Source organism: Anomaloglossus baeobatrachus, chromosome 10, assembly GCF_048569485.1.
Source record: "Anomaloglossus baeobatrachus isolate aAnoBae1 chromosome 10, aAnoBae1.hap1, whole genome shotgun sequence".
In the NCBI taxonomy this organism is placed as follows: Eukaryota; Metazoa; Chordata; class Amphibia; order Anura; family Aromobatidae; genus Anomaloglossus; species Anomaloglossus baeobatrachus.
Window position 1 is genome coordinate 192,120,427 of NC_134362.1, and position 16,205 is coordinate 192,136,631.

The 16,205-nt window shown below is 54.7% G+C and overlaps 1 protein-coding gene across 1 annotated transcript in view; it reads left to right on the forward strand.

Annotated features, from left to right (window-relative positions):
* The window catches only part of ADAT1 (adenosine deaminase tRNA specific 1), a 74,141-nt gene that overhangs the window by 7,799 nt on the left and 50,137 nt on the right, over positions 1–16,205 (forward strand). The window contains exon 5 of the mRNA XM_075326050.1: positions 10,066–10,196. Coding sequence (XP_075182165.1) covers positions 10,066–10,196 — 131 coding nt within the window. The remainder of the gene's footprint in view (positions 1–10,065; positions 10,197–16,205) is intronic.

A 16,205-nucleotide genomic window follows, 5' to 3' on the forward strand; every position in this document is an offset into this window, starting at 1 on the left:
GTGGTCACGACGGACGCGAGTCTGTCAGGGTGGGGAGCGGTCTTTCTCCACCACAGGGCTCAGGGGACTTGGACTCAGACAGAGTCTTCCCTTCAGATCAATGTTCTGGAGATAAGGGCAGTGTATCTGGCCCTAAAAGCGTTCCAGCAGTGGCTGGAAGGCAAGCAGATCCGAATTAAGTCGGACAACTCCACAGCGGTGGCATACATCAACCACCAAGGAGGGACACGCAGTCGGCAAGCCTTCCAGGAAGTCCGGCGGATCTTTATGTGGGTGGAAGCCACAGCCTCCACCATATCCGCAGTTCACATCCCGGGCGTGGAAAACTGGGAAGCGGATTTTCTCAGTCGCCAGGGCATGGACGCAGGGGAATGGTCCCTTCACCCGGACGTGTTTCAGGAGATCTGTTGCCGCTGGGGGATGCCGGACGTCGACCTAATGGCGTCCCGGCACAACAACAAGGTCACGGCATTCATGGCACGTTCTCACAATCACAGAGCTCTGGCGGCAGACGCCTTAGTTCAGGATTGGTCGCAGTTTCAACTCCCTTATGTGTTTCCTCCGCTGGCACTGTTGCCCAGAGTGTTACGCAAGATCAGGGCCGACTGCCGCCGCGCCATCCTCGTCGCTCCAGACTGGCCGAGGAGGTCGTGGTACCCGGATCTATGGCATCTTACGGTCGGCCAACCGTGGGCACTACCAGACCGACCAGACTTGCTGTCTCAAGGGCCGTTTTTCCATCTGAATTCTGCGGCCCTCAACCTGACTGTGTGGCCATTGAGTCCTGGATCCTAGCGTCTTCAGGATTATCTCAAGAGGTCATTGCCACTATGAGACAGGCCAGGAAACCAACGTCCGCCAAGATCTACCACAGGACGTGGAAAATATTCCTGTCGTGGTGCTCTGATCAGGGTTTTTCTCCCTGGCCATTTGCCTTGCCCACTTTTCTGTCCTTTCTTCAATCTGGACTGGAAAAGGGTTTGTCGCTTGACTCCCTTAAGGGACAAGTCTCAGCGCTCTGTGTTTTTTCAGAAGCGCCTAGCCAGACTTCCACAAGTACGCACGTTCCTGCAGGGGGTTTGTCACATCGTCCCTCCTTACAAACGTCCGTTGGAACCCTGGGATCTGAACAGGGTGCTGATGGTTCTTCAGAAACCACCGTTCGAGCCAATGAGAGATATTTCTCTCGCACGCCTTTCGCAGAAAGTGGTTTTCCTAGTGGCAGTCACTTCACTTCGGAGAGTGTCTGAGCTAGCAGCATTGTCATGCAAAGCCCCTTTCCTGGTGTTTCACCAGGACAAGGTGGTTCTGCGTCCGGTTCCGGAATTTCTCCCTAAGGTGGTATCCCCCTTTCATCTCAATCAGGATATCTCCTTACCCTCTTTTTGCCCTCATCCAATTCACCAATGTGAAAAGGATTTGCACTTGTTAGATCTGGTGAGAGCACTCAGACTCTACATTTCTCGTACGGCGCCCCTGCGCCGCTCGGATGCACTCTTTGTCCTTGTCGCTGGCCAGCGTAAAGGGTCACAGGCTTCCAAATCAACCCTGGCTCGGTGGATCAAGGAACCAATTCTCGAAGCTTACTGTTCTGCTGGGCTTCCGGTTCCCTCAGGGCTGAAGGCCCATTCTACCAGAGCCGTGGGTGCGTCCTGGGCTTTGAGGCACCAGGCTACGGCTCAGCAGGTGTGTCAGGCGGCTACCTGGTCGAGCCTGCACACTTTCACGAAACACTATCAGGTGCATACCTATGCTTCGGCGGATGCCAGCCTAGGTAGGCGAGTCCTTCAGGCGGCGGTTGCCCACCTGTAGGACGGAGCCGTTACGGCTCTATTATGAGGTATTATTTACCCACCCAGGGACTGCTTTTGGACGTCCCAATTGTCTGGGTCTCCCAATGGAGCGACAAAGAAGAAGGGAATTTTGTTTACTTACCGTAAATTCCTTTTCTTCTAGCTCCAATTGGGAGACCCAGCACCCGCCCCTGTTTTTTTGTGTACACATGTTGTTCATGTTGAATGGTTTCAGTTCTCCGATATTCCTTCGGATTGAATTTACTTTAAACCAGTTTATAATTTTTTCCTCCTTCTTGCTTTTGCACCAAAACTGAGGAGCCCGTGGGAGCACGGGGGGTGTATAGGCAGAAGGGGAGGGGCTTTACACTTTTAGTGTAATACTTTGTGCGGCCTCCGGAGGCATAGCCTATACACCCAATTGTCTGGGTCTCCCAATTGGAGCTAGAAGAAAAGGAATTTACGGTAAGTAAACAAAATTCCCTTCTTTTCGGACTATAAGACACACCCTGGTTTTAGAGGAGGAAAGTAGGAAAATAAAATTTTAAGCAAAAAATGTGGTCATGACACACTGTTATGGGGCGAGGATCTGCTGCTGACACTGTTATGGGGGTAATGTCTCCAAATTCTCTGCTAAGGTACCCCATCCTGGTAATGATCCTCCTGCCTTGTATATGTACCACATCCTGGTATATGCCCTTATCCTGCTATATACCCCCATCCTGCTATATACCTTCATCCTGCTATATACTGCCATCCTGCTATATACTGCCATCCTGCTATGTACTGCCATCCATCCTGCTATATACCGCCATCCATCCTGCTATATACCGCCATCCATCCTGCTATATACCGCCATCCATCCTGCTATATACCCCCATCCATCCTGCTATATACCCCCATCCATCCTGCTATATACCCCCATCCATCCTGCTATATACCCCCATCCATCCTGCTATATACCCCCATCCATCCTGCTATATACCCCCATCCATCCTGCTATATACCCCCATCCATCCTGCTATATACCCCCATCCATCCTGCTATATACCCCTATCCATCCTGCTATATACCCCTATCCATCCTGCTATTTGGCCCCATGCTGCTATGTGGCCCCATGCTGCTATGTGGCCCCATGCTGCTATGTGGCCCCATGCTGCTATGTGGCCCCTTGCTGCTATGTGGCCCCTTGCTGCTATGTGGCCCCTTGCTGCTATGTGGCCCCTTGCTGCTATGTGGCCCCATGCTGCTATGTGGCCCCATGCTGCTATGTGGCCCCATGCTGCTATGTGGCCCCATGCTGCTATGTGGCCCCATGCTGCTATATACCCCCATCTATCCTGCTATATGGCCCCATGCTGCTATATGGCATGTATCCTGTATGACACAAAAAATAAACGTTTATACTCCCCTTTCTTCGGCGCTCCATTGGGAGACCCAGACGATTGGGTGTATAGTACTGCCTCCGGAGGCCACACAAAGCATTACACTAAAAAGTGTAAGGCCCCTCCCCTTCTGGCTATACACCCCCAGTGGGATCACTGGCTCACCAGTTTTCTGCTTTGTGCGAAGGAGGTCAGACATCCACGCATAGCTCCACTGTTTTTAGTCAGCAGCAGCTGCTGACTATGTCGGATGGAAGAAAAGTGGGCCCATATGGGGCCCCCAGCATGCTCCCTCCTCACCCCACTTTTGTCGGGTGTTTGTTAAGGTTGAGGTACCCATTGCGGGTACGGAGGCTGGAGCCCACATGCTGTTTTCCTTCCCCATCCCCCCTCAGGGCTCTGGGTGAAGTGGGATCTTACAGGTCTCCAGGCACTGAGACCGGGCTCCATCCACAGACCCAGAGAACCTGCTGGATATGGAGCTGAGTATCGTCAGGGACAGGGCCCTGCTACATTAAGGTACTCTGTGTCCCCGTACACATCGCGCACACACACACCAGCATTGCTGGGAGTGCTAGTGCGCCGGGGACAACAGCGCGGAGCGCTCGTGCTATTATTCACGGCAGCTTTGCTGTGTGAATTTATGTATTGGGAACTGCCGCGCCGGGCCGCTGCTAGGTGTTTTTACACTGTGGCGCGGCTGGGACTTGTGGTGCGCCGGGGACTCCGCGCTGGCCGTGCACATAGGACGGCCGCGCTTATTACTCGAGTCCCCGGCTTTGCGGCCTAGTTTTCGTTTCGTTCCCGCCCCCAGCCCTGCCAGTCAGGGGAGAGGCGGGACGCTGGTCAGAACATCAGCACCGAGGGCTGGAGTCTGCTTTGCATTCTCCAGCCCCCTTCACTGGACACAGTGGGACGCCGGTTTCCCGCTCTTGCCTGGGGCACGCCCACGGCCCGCCCCTCGTCACACGAGATGGAGAAGGACGCCGGCAGCCATTCCTGCAGTCCGAGCTGGCAGCCAGTCACAGGACTCTGGCGACCACACACCCGCCTATAGGCGGGCGGTAAGCAGCACCTGAAGTGCTGACCCCACTAAATACCGTTGTGTCCATTTGTATTTTATGCTTACACTGCACTGTAGGTCGCTATTTTTGGCTATATGCCCTCTTAGATGGCGAGACAACAGCAGCAAAAAAGCAAGGGTGCTAAAGCACAGGCTTTCTATGCTGCTTGTATTGCATGTGCTGAAGTGTTCATTTGTACTTATGCTTGTATGCTATACATTGCACTGTACGGTCGCTATTCTTGGCGATATTCTCCTAGATGGCTAGTCTACAGCAGCAAAAAAGCAAGGGTGCTAAAGCACAGGCTTTCTATGCTGCTTGTATTGCATGTGCTGAAGTGTTCATTTGTACTTATGCTTGTATGCTATACATTGCACTGTACGGTCGCTATTCTTGGCGATATTCTCCTAGATGGCTAGTCTACAGCAGCAAAAAAGCAAGGGTGCCAAGGCACAGGCTTTCTAAGCTGCTCATATTGCATGTGCTGAAGTGCTCATTTGTACTTTATGCTTGTATGCTATACATTGCACTGTGCGGTCGCTATTCTCGGCTATATGCTCCTAGATGGCTAGACTACAGCAGCAAAAAAGCAACACAGGCTTTCTATGCTGCTTTTCCTGCATGTGATACTGTTCCACCGGCAGGTTCCACTGACCCCCGTTGTGTGCAATGCTCCCCTGTAGCACTTGGTCAGCCGGGGTCTCTACTAGAGGTGGCCAAAGGAACCACCTGTGAACCCTGTCCATGGACAGAGACGGTGTTGCAGTTTCGGCTGATAGATTGTCATGGGATAGTGACTTGCAGTCCAGACAGGCCATGGGCAATCTTGATCATTGCTCCCTGGCCACCCTCATTTGGAACAAAATCAGTGCTCCGGGGGGGTCCCAGGCATTCCAGGGTGAAGGCTCTGACACGGACGACAGTCCCAGACAGCCTAAGCGAGCTCGCTGGGAGCGGCACTCGGCCTCATCACTAGTCAGGGTCACAGCAGAGGACTCTCTGTATGATGAGGCAGACGTAGCTGATCAGGACTTTGATCCTGACACCGCTCGCAATCCGGATACACCGGATGGTGACGCCATAAGGAATGATCCTATAGCGTCCATCAATGGCATGTTGGATATCTCTCCCCCAGCTCCTTCAGTGGAGGAGTCAGCTTCACAGCAGGAGAAATCCCATTTCAGTATCTCAAGCGTACATTGAGTACTTTTCTGGCCACGCTGACTTCAGAGAAGCAGTGCAGAATCACCACGCTTACCAGATAAGCGTTTCTCCAAATGTATTAAGGATACATGTTATCCCTTTTCCCCTGACGTGGTCAGGCGCTGGACCCAGGGTCCAAAGGTGGATCCCCCAATCTCCAGGCTTGCGGCTAGATCCATAGTTGCAGTGGAGATGGGACTTCACTTAAAGATGCCATTGACAGACAGATGGACCTCTGGTTGAAATCTGTCTATGAAGCTATCGGCGTGTCGGTTGCTCCGGCATTCGCAGCCGTATGGGCACTCTAAGCTATGTCAGCTGGTCTTGCGCAGCTGGTCTTGAGCACAGGTACATCTGTGCCGCAGGTAGCGTCCTTATCCTCGCAATGTCTGCATTGCGACTTACCCTATTAATGCTGTCCGAGAGAGACAGTCGAGGTTTCGGTCCTTCCCAGGCTCGGGCAGGTCCAAATTGTCCTAGTCCAAAAGGGCTCAACAGGCTCAGAGGGGCTCAGATTCCAGGCGGGCTCAATCACGCCCAAGGAAGGCAGCCAGAGGAACCGCTTCCAAGGCGGTCTCCTCATGACTTTAAGCTTTCTCTCTCCGCATCCGCGGTTGGTGGCAGACTCTCTCGCCTTGGCGACATTTAGCTGCCACAGGTCACAGACCGGTGGGTGAGAGACATTGTGTCTCACGTGTACAGGATAGAGTTCTGTTCTCGGCCTCCGGCTCGATTCTTCAGAACTTCCCCACCTACCCACCGAGCCGATGCTCTTCTGCAGGCAGAAGGAGTGGTAATTCCTGTTACTCTTCAGGAACAAGACACGGTTTTTCCTCCAATCTGATTGTGGGGGACCTAAAACTGCTCAACAAGCACGTGAAGGCCAGGCGGTTCCGGATGGCATCCCTCCGCTCCGTCATTGCCTCAATGTCTCAAGGAGATTTCCTAGCATCAATAGACACAGGATGCTTATCTCCACGTGCCGACTGCTCCAGAGCACCAACGTTTGCTACGTTTCGTTATTGAAGACGAGCATCTTCAGTTCGTAACCCTGCCCTTCGGTCTGGCGACAGCCCTACGGGTTTTCACCAAGTTCAGGGCAGCAGTGGGAGCAGTCCTGCACTCTCAGGGTCACTCGGTGATCCTTCCTTGGACGGTCGACTGGTCAAGGCACCCTCTCAAGAGGCATGCCAACACAGCCTGAGCGTAGCGCTGGAGACTCTCCAGAGTTTCGGGTGGATCATCATCTTCTCAAGGTTAAATCTGACACCGACCCAATCGCTGACATATCTGGGCATGGAGTGTCACGCTCCCTCAGCGATAGTGAAGCTTCCACTGGACACGTTCACTACAGACGGGGGTGCAGTCTCTCCTTCATGGCCAGTCACACCCCTTAACACGACTCATGCAGAGGCAGTCACTTTCGCGCAGTTTCATCTGCGTCCACTCCAATGTGGCATTCTTTGCCAATGGGATGGGAAGTCGACGTCCCTAGAAGGAACGTCCCCCTTCTCAGACGGTCAAGGACTCTCTTCAGAGGAGTCCATCCTTCAAATCAATGTGCTGGAAATCTGGGCAGTGTATCTTGCCCTGCAAGCCTTCCAGCCGTGGCTGGAAAGCACACACATCCGAATTCAGTCGGACAACTCCACACCGGTGGCATACATCTACCACCAAGGCGGAACACGCAGTAGGCAAGCCTCCCAGGAAGTCCGGCGGAGTCTGATGGGGGTGGAAGACAGAGCATCCACCATATCCGCAGTTCACATCCCGGGCGCAGAAAACTGGGAAGCAGACTTCCTCAGTTGCCAGGGTATGGACGCAGGGGAAGGGTATCTTCACCCGGACGGTTTTCAGGAAATCTGTCAACGCTGGGGGATGCTGAACGTCGACCTAATAGCGTCTCGGCACAACAACAAGGTTCCGATTTTCATGGCGCGGTATCACGATCAAAGAGCTCTGGCGGCAGACGCCTTAGTTCAGGTTTGGTCGCAGTTCCAGCTACCTATGTGTTTCCCCCTCTGACACTGCTGCCCAGAGGGCTACGCAACATCAGGTCCGTTTGCCGCCACGCCATCCTCATCGCCACAGACTGGCCGAGGAGGTCGTAGTCCCCGGATCTGTGGCATCTCACGGTCTGCCAACCGTGGGCACTACCAGCCCGGCCAGACTTACTGTCCCAAGGGCCGTTTTTTCCATCTGAATTCTACGGCCCTGAACCTGACGGTATGGCCTTTGAGTCCTGAATCCTAGCGTCTTTAGGATTATCTCAGGACGTCATTGCCACCATGAGACAGACTAGAAAACCGACGTCTGCCAAGATCTACCACAGGATGTGGAGGATATTCTTTTCTTTATGCTCTGCTCAGGGAGTGTCTCCCTGCCCATTTGCATTCCCTACTTTTCCTTCCTTCCTGCAATCTGGTTTGGAAAAAGGTTGTCACTCGGCTCCCTCAAAGGACAAGTCTCAGCGCTATCTGTATTCTTCAGAAGCGCCTAGCACCACTTCCTCAGGTACACACGTTCCTGCAGGAGGTTTGTCACATTGTCCCTCTGTACAAACGGCCGTTGGACCCATGGGATCTGAACAGGGTACTAATTGCTCTCCAGAAGCCGCCCTTCGAGCCTCTGAGAGATGTTTCACTCTCTCGACTTTCCCAGAAAGAGGCCTTTCTGGTAGCGGTCACGTCTCTTAGGAGAGGGTCCGAGCTAGCAGCGCTGTCATCCAAAAGCTTCCTTCCTGGTGTTTCACCAAGGCAAGGCAGTGCTGCGCCCGATTCCGGAGTTCTCCCTAAGGTGGTATCCCCCTTTCATCTCAATCAGGATATCTCCTTACCTTCCTTTTGCCTCATCCATTTCATCGATATGAAATGGATTTGCATTTGTTGGATCTGGTGAGAGCACTCAGAATCTACATTTCCCGCACGGCGCCTCTGCGCCGCTCGGATGCACTCTCTGTGCTTGTCGCTAATCAGCGTAAAGAGTCGCAGGCTTCCAAATCCACCCTGGCTCGATGGATCAAGGAACCAATTCTTGAAGCCTACTGTTCTGCTGGGCTTCCGGTTCCATCAGGGCTGAAAGCCCATTTTACCAGAGCCGTGGGTGCGCCCTAGGCATTACGGCACCAGGCTACGGCTCAGCAGGTGTGCCAGGCAGCTACCTGGTCGAGTCTGCACACTTTCACCAAGCATTGTCAGGTGCATACCTACGCTTAGGCGGATGCCAGCTTAGGTAGAAGAGTCCTGCAGGCGGCGGTTGCCTCCTTGTAGGGAAGGGCTGTTTTACAGCTCTAACATGAGGTATTTCTTTACCCACCCAGGGACAGCTTTTGGACGTCCCAATCGTCTGGGTCTCCCAATGGAGCGCCGAAGAAGAAGGGAATTTTGTTACTTACCGTAAATTCCTTTTCTTCTAGCTCCTATTGGGAGACCCAGCACCCGCCCTGTTGTCCTTCGGGATTTTTGGTTGTTTTTCGGGTACACATGTTGTTCATGTTGAATGGTTTTCAGTTCTCCGATGTTACTTCGGAGTGAATTTGTTTAAACCAGTTATTGGCTTTCCTCCTTCTTGCTTTAGCACTAAAACTGAGCAGCCCGTGATCCCACTGGGGGTGTATAGCCAGAAGGGGAGGGGCCTTACACTTTTTAGTGTAATGCTTTGTGTGGCCTCCGGAGGCAGTACTATACACCCAATCGTCTGGGTCTCCCAATAGGAGCTAGAAGAAAAGGAATTTACGGTAAGTAACAAAATTCCCTTCTTCCTCGCTCCTGCAGCATCGCTCCTCCCCCTGTCTGTGGCGGCAGCAGCGCTGCTGACCTTTGTGGAGCCGTCACTGTTCCCTGCAGCATCGCTCGTCCTGCTTTCTGCCGGTCAGCTGACCTGCGTGACTAGTGGCGCGCGCACAGCGAGGACGTCATCTCTGTGCTCACCGCTCGCTACACAGATCAGCTGGCCGGCAGACTGGAGGAGATCGCGGTGCTGCAGGGGGAACGGTGATGGGTGAGTGTACCGTACTTATTCACTGCCCCTCGTGCTAATGATGATGCACGGGGGGCAATGAATACAGCCGCACATGATCACTCCATGCTGTAGTTGCCAGGGGTGATCATGGCCGGCTGTTTAATATGCGCGCACCCCCCGCCCATCATTCCGCCCACCTGTCAGCGCTGGCTTCAGCGGGCCCACGTGGTCACGGCAGGCTGCTACAGCCTGCTTCTGCCGCCGATGACCTGCTTCACCGCAGCACCCTCATTCCCGGCCGCAGCCCTATATTCAGACCATAAGACGCACCCCCTACTTTCCCCCAACATTTGGGGGAAAGTAGGAGGTGCGTCTTATGGTCCGAAAACTACGGTAAATCCTCAAGAATCCACAGTGGCAAATCTGTCCTAAATCATACAGAATTTGGTGCTGATCTTCAGGATAAAAAAAGCAGATGCTTCCACGCCTGCTCCCGGCCGGTCCTGGTACAGCTCTGCTGCCTCCTGTGATGCGCTTTTATCCCAGGGACAAGACGTCATCACAGGAGGCTCCGTCTTACGGACCGGACACTTCACAGATGGTATTAATCTTCTGTTGCAGGAGACAGTGATGAGTGCTCTGCTTTCTTGTCTCGTCCAGGTATCTCCTCCACCAGCTTTCCTTGGCGCTGTCAGGGAGTCTGGATTGTGTGCTGGTCCCCGGAAGTGACACCAACAAGTGGGCGCTGAGGCCGGGGGTCTCCTTTGTGTTCTTCACCAGTCACACACCATGTAAGTATCTGTCTAAGGCCCCCTTCACACGTCATGGATTCCGGTCCGCATATTGCCGTTTTTATACGGACCGTAATCACGGACATACGCAAACCCATTAAAATCAATGTGTCTGCGCACACATCAGTGATTTCTCACGGACTGTATGGAGCACAGGGGTGTCCGAGTGTTCTGCACAGAGACAAGTCTGTTTTTCTCTGGCACCACTGATGTCACAAGGACCACACATTGATGTGATCCGTGTGACACTTACCGGAGAAAACACGTGTCTGTGAAATAAAATTACAGTGGAACCTTGGATTACGAGCATAATTGGTTCCGAGTTACTCTTCTATCAAAGCGAATTTTCCCATAGGAAATAATTGAAATGCAGATAATTAGTTCCACAACCCAAAAATATTTACTGTATTTATACAAACTTATTACAGTAATACAATATAATAATCTGTATTCATATAAAATGATTACCATACACAAATACAAAATACTGTACAGTAAAAGCATATAACGAATCAAACTGTACATTAGCCTCCAATATCTAATCAAAAATAGAGTCCATATTCTCCATCTACACAAAGACTCCAAAAATATGAATCAAATAGACACCATTTCAATAGTAGAATTTTAAAACTTAATATTTTTTTATTTGAAAAAAAAAATTAAAAACATGATAAAAAAAAGGACAATACCACCAGTGTGGAAGCAGAAAAGCAAAGCCAATATATTGAAAAATTAATTCTTATAAATACATGTGTAATAAACATCAAGAAATAATCATAGACCTCAACAATATTAATGATAAATATTAAATACACAGTACAAGAATAAATAGAATATATAATAGTGCCTGTAACAATCTATTAAAGGAGTTGTCCGACATTAGCTTACCAAACATTTTTGAGTTTATCTGTGCTGTATTGTCATATAAAACACCCCTACATTGTTATTTTTTGTTTTCTAACTTTTGTTCCTCTTGAATTCACCCTTTATTCTCTGCAGCTCTTTGTTTACATTCAGCTCCAGCAATCTGACCTCTTCCTGTGCCAAACCTCAGTCAGAGCTGGCACCGCCCGGCCTCAGTGTCCAGCCTCGCCCCCTGCCCGGCCTCAGTGTCCAGCCTCGCCCCCTGCCCGCCCTCAGTGTCCAGGGTCGCCCACTGCCCGCCCCCTGCACACACATTCCCTGTCATTATTCTGCTCCAGCACCTGACCTGTTATCACTCTAGCATTGGAAATAACAGCCCCACATAGGGCTCTGCGCCCAACACACACATCGGGCTCTGCACCCCCCCACCACATAGGGCTCTGCACCCCCCCCACCACATAGGGCTCTGCACCCCCCCCACCACATAGGGCTCTGCACCCCCCCACCACATAGGGCTCTGCACCCCCCCCACCACATAGGGCTCTGCACCCCCCCCACCACATAGGGCTCTGCACCCCCCCACCACATAGGGCTCTGCACCCCCCCACCACATAGGGCTCTGCACCCCCCCCCACCACATAGGGCTCTGCACCCCCACACCACATAGGGCTCTGCACCCCCACACCACATAGGGCTCTGCACCCCCACACCACATAGGGCTCTGCACCCCCACACCACATAGGGCTCTGCACCCCCACACCACATAGGGCTCTGCACCCCCCCACCACATAGGGCTCTGCACCCCCACACCACATAGGGCTCTGCACCCCCACACCACATAGGGCTCTGCACCCCCCCACCACATAGGGCTCTGCACCCCCCCACCACATAGGGCTCTGCACCCCCCCCACCACATAGGGCTCTGCACCCCCCCCCACCACATAGGGCTCTGCACCCCCCCCACCACATAGGGCTCTGCACCCCCCCCACCACATAGGGCTCTGCACCCCCCCCACCACATAGGGCTCTGCACCCCCCCCACCACATAGGGCTCTGCACCCCCCCCACCACATAGGGCTCTGCACCCCCCCCACCACATAGGGCTCTGCACCCCCCCCACCACATAGGGCTCTGCACCCCCCCCACCACATAGGGCTCTGCACCCCCCCCACCACATAGGGCTCTGCACCCCCCCCACCACATAGGGCTCTGCACCCCCCCCACCACATAGGGCTCTGCACCCCCCCCCACCACATAGGGCTCTGCACCCCCCCCACCACATAGGGCTCTGCACCCCCCCCACCACATAGGGCTCTGCACCCCCCCCACCACATAGGGCTCTGCACCCCCCCACCACATAGGGCTCTGCACCCCCCCACCACATAGGGCTCTGCACCCCCCCACCACATAGGGCTCTGCACCCCCCCACCACATAGGGCTCTGCACCCCCCCACCACATCGGGCTCTGCACCCCCCCCCCCCACACACACACACATCGGGCTCTGCGCCCCCCCACACACACATCGGGCTCTGCGCCCCCCCCACACACACATCGGGCTCTGCGCCCCCCCACACACACACACATCGGGCTCTGCGCCCCCCCACACACACACACATCGGGCTCTGCGCCCCCCACACACACACACATCGGGCTCTGCGCCCCCCACACACACACACATCGGGCTCTGCGCCCCCCACACACACACACATCGGGCTCTGCGCCCCCCACACACACACACATCGGGCTCTGCGCCCCCCACACACACACACATCGGGCTCTGCGCCCCCCCCCCACACACACACATCGGGCTCTGCGCCCCCCCCACACACACACATCGGGCTCTGCGCCCCCCCCACACACACACATCGGGCTCTGCGCCCCCCCCCCCACACACACACATCGGGCTCTGCGCCCCCCCCCCCACACACACACATCGGGCTCTGCGCCCCCCCCACACACACACACATCGGGCTCTGCGCCCCCCCCCCCACACACACACACATCGGGCTCTGCGCCCCCACACACACACACACACACACATCGGGCTCTGCGCCCCCCCCACACACACACACACACACACACATCGGGCTCTGCGCCCCCACACACACACACACACACACATCGGGCTCTGCGCCCCCCCCACACACACACACACACACATCGGGCTCTGCGCCCCCCACACACACACACACACATCGGGCTCTGCGCCCCCCCCCCACACACACACACACACATCGGGCTCTGCGCCCCCCACACACACACACACACATCGGGCTCTGCGCCCCCCACACACACACACACACACACATCGGGCTCTGCGCCCCCCACACACACACACACACACACACATCGGGCTCTGCGCCCCCCCCACACACACACACACACACACACACACATCGGGCTCTGCGCCCCCCACACACACACACACACATCGGGCTCTGCGCCCCCCACACACACACGCACATCGGGCTCTGCGCCCCCCCCCACACACACATCGGGCTCTGCGCCCCCCCCCACACACACATCGGGCTCTGCGCCCCCCACACACACACACACATCGGGCTCTGCGCCCCCCCCCCCACACACACACACACACACACATCGGGCTCTGCGCCCCCCACACACACACACACATCGGGCTCTGCGCCCCCCACACACACACACACATCGGGCTCTGCGCCCCCCCCCCCCACACACACACACACACACACACACACACATCGGGCTCTGCGCCCCCCACACACACACACACATCGGGCTCTGCGCCCCCCACACACACACACACATCGGGCTCTGCGCCCCCCCCACACACACACACACACACACACACACACATCGGGCTCTGCGCCCCCCACACACACACACATCGGGCTCTGCGCCCCCACACACACACACACATCGGGCTCTGCGCCCCCCCCCCCACACACACACACACACACACATCGGGCTCTGCGCCCCCACACACACACATCGGGCTCTGCGCCCCCACACACACACACACACACACATCGGGCTCTGCGCCCCACACACACACACATCGGGCTCTGCGCCCCCCACACACACACACACACACATCGGGCTCTGCGCCCCCCACACACACACACACATCGGGCTCTGCGCCCCCCCCCCCACACACACACACACACACACACACACACACACACACATATCGGGCTCTGCGCCCCCCACACACACACACATCGGGCTCTGCGCCCCCACACACACACACACACATCGGGCTCTGCGCCCCCCCCCCCCCCCCCCACACACACACACATCGGGCTCTGCGCCCCCACACACACACACACACACACACACACACACACACCGGGCTCTGCGCCCCCCCCCCCCCCCCACACACACACACACACACACATCGGGCTCTGCGCCCCCCACACACACACACATCGGGCTCTGCGCCCCCACACACACACACACATCGGGCTCTGCGCCCCCCCCCCCACACACACACACACACACACACACACATCGGGCTCTGCGCCCCCACACACACACATCGGGCTCTGCGCCCCCACACACACACACACACACATCGGGCTCTGCGCCCCACACACACACACATCGGGCTCTGCGCCCCCCCCACACACACACACACATCGGGCTCTGCGCCCCCCACACACACACGTATCGGGCTCTGCGCCCCCCACACACACACACACACACACACACACACACACATATCGGGCTCTGCGCCCCCCCCAACACACACACACATACACATAGGGCTCTGAGCCCCCCACACACACACATAGGGCTCTGCGCCCCCACACACACACACACACACACACACGGCGCTCTGTACCGACCCCCCCCCCCCGCCCCCACCATCGTTCTGTATCGACCCCTACCCCCATGGGGAACACATGTGGGCTACATTCACATGACCGTTCCGTTTTTGCTGTCCGCAAAAAAAGTCAGTTTTTTTCACGGATGCATCCGTGTCATCCGTGTGCCTTCCGTTTTTTTTCGGACCGCAAAGATCGGAAGCAGCAAGAAAGATAAATAGATGAATAGATATAGAGATTGATAGATATAGACAGAGAGATAGAGGAATGGATGATAGATAGATGAGAAAGACCTATATAATGTCCCACCTCCCTGCATATTCTGAGCTGGCACCCTTTAGTGACTTTTCATGTGGCACTAAAGGGTGCTTAGCCTTGTATTTAGCCAAATAATAAATAAAAAAAAACGACGTGGGGTCCCCCCTATCTTTTGTAGCCAGCTAGGGTAAAGCAGATGGCTGCAGCCTGCAGACCACAGCTGGCAACCTCACCTTGGCTGATAATCCAAAACAGAGGGCACCCCACGCTATTTTAAGTTATATAAATAATTTAAAACAAAAAACGTGGGGTCCCCCCCAAATTGGATCACCAGCCAAGGTAAAGCGGACAGATGTGGTCTGGTATTCTAAGACTGGGGAGGTCCACTGTTATTGGACACTCCCCAGCCTAAAAATAGCAGGCTGCAGCCGCCCCAGAAGTGGCGCATCCATTAGATGTGCCAATCTTGGTGCTTCACCCCAACTCATCCCATTGCCCTGGTGTGGTGGCAAACGGGGTAATATACGGGGTTAATACCAGATGTGTAATGTCACCTGGCATCAGGCCCTGGGGTTAGTGATGTCATGCGTCTATCAGATACCAGACATCACCAACCCAGTCAGTAATAAAAAAAAAAAAAAAAAAAAAAATAGACAACAAAAAAAGTTTTATTTGAAAAAACACTCCCCAAAACATTCCCTCTTTCACCATTTTATTGAAAAAAAACAATAAAATCAGGGTCCGGCGTAATACAATAAGGTGATCCATACCATAGTCAATGTCCCAGTCAATGAAGAACAGAATGTTCCCCATTGTCTGGAAGACCAGTGCAGTGACCTGAGCGAACATCAATAGCTCAGGTCACTGCAGGGGATGACGAGTGCTGCTGCCAGGAGGTTAGATGAGCTCATTACCTGCTGTGATGATCTCCTGCACTGCTGACGTCACCGCTGTCACTGCCTTCTATGCCCACCGCGTTCTCAGCAGTATCGCGAGAGCCCGTGACATCACCGCTAGTGACAGACTCGGGCCGCCCGCAAGACGTGACGTGAGAATGCGGTGGGCATAGAAGGCAGTGAC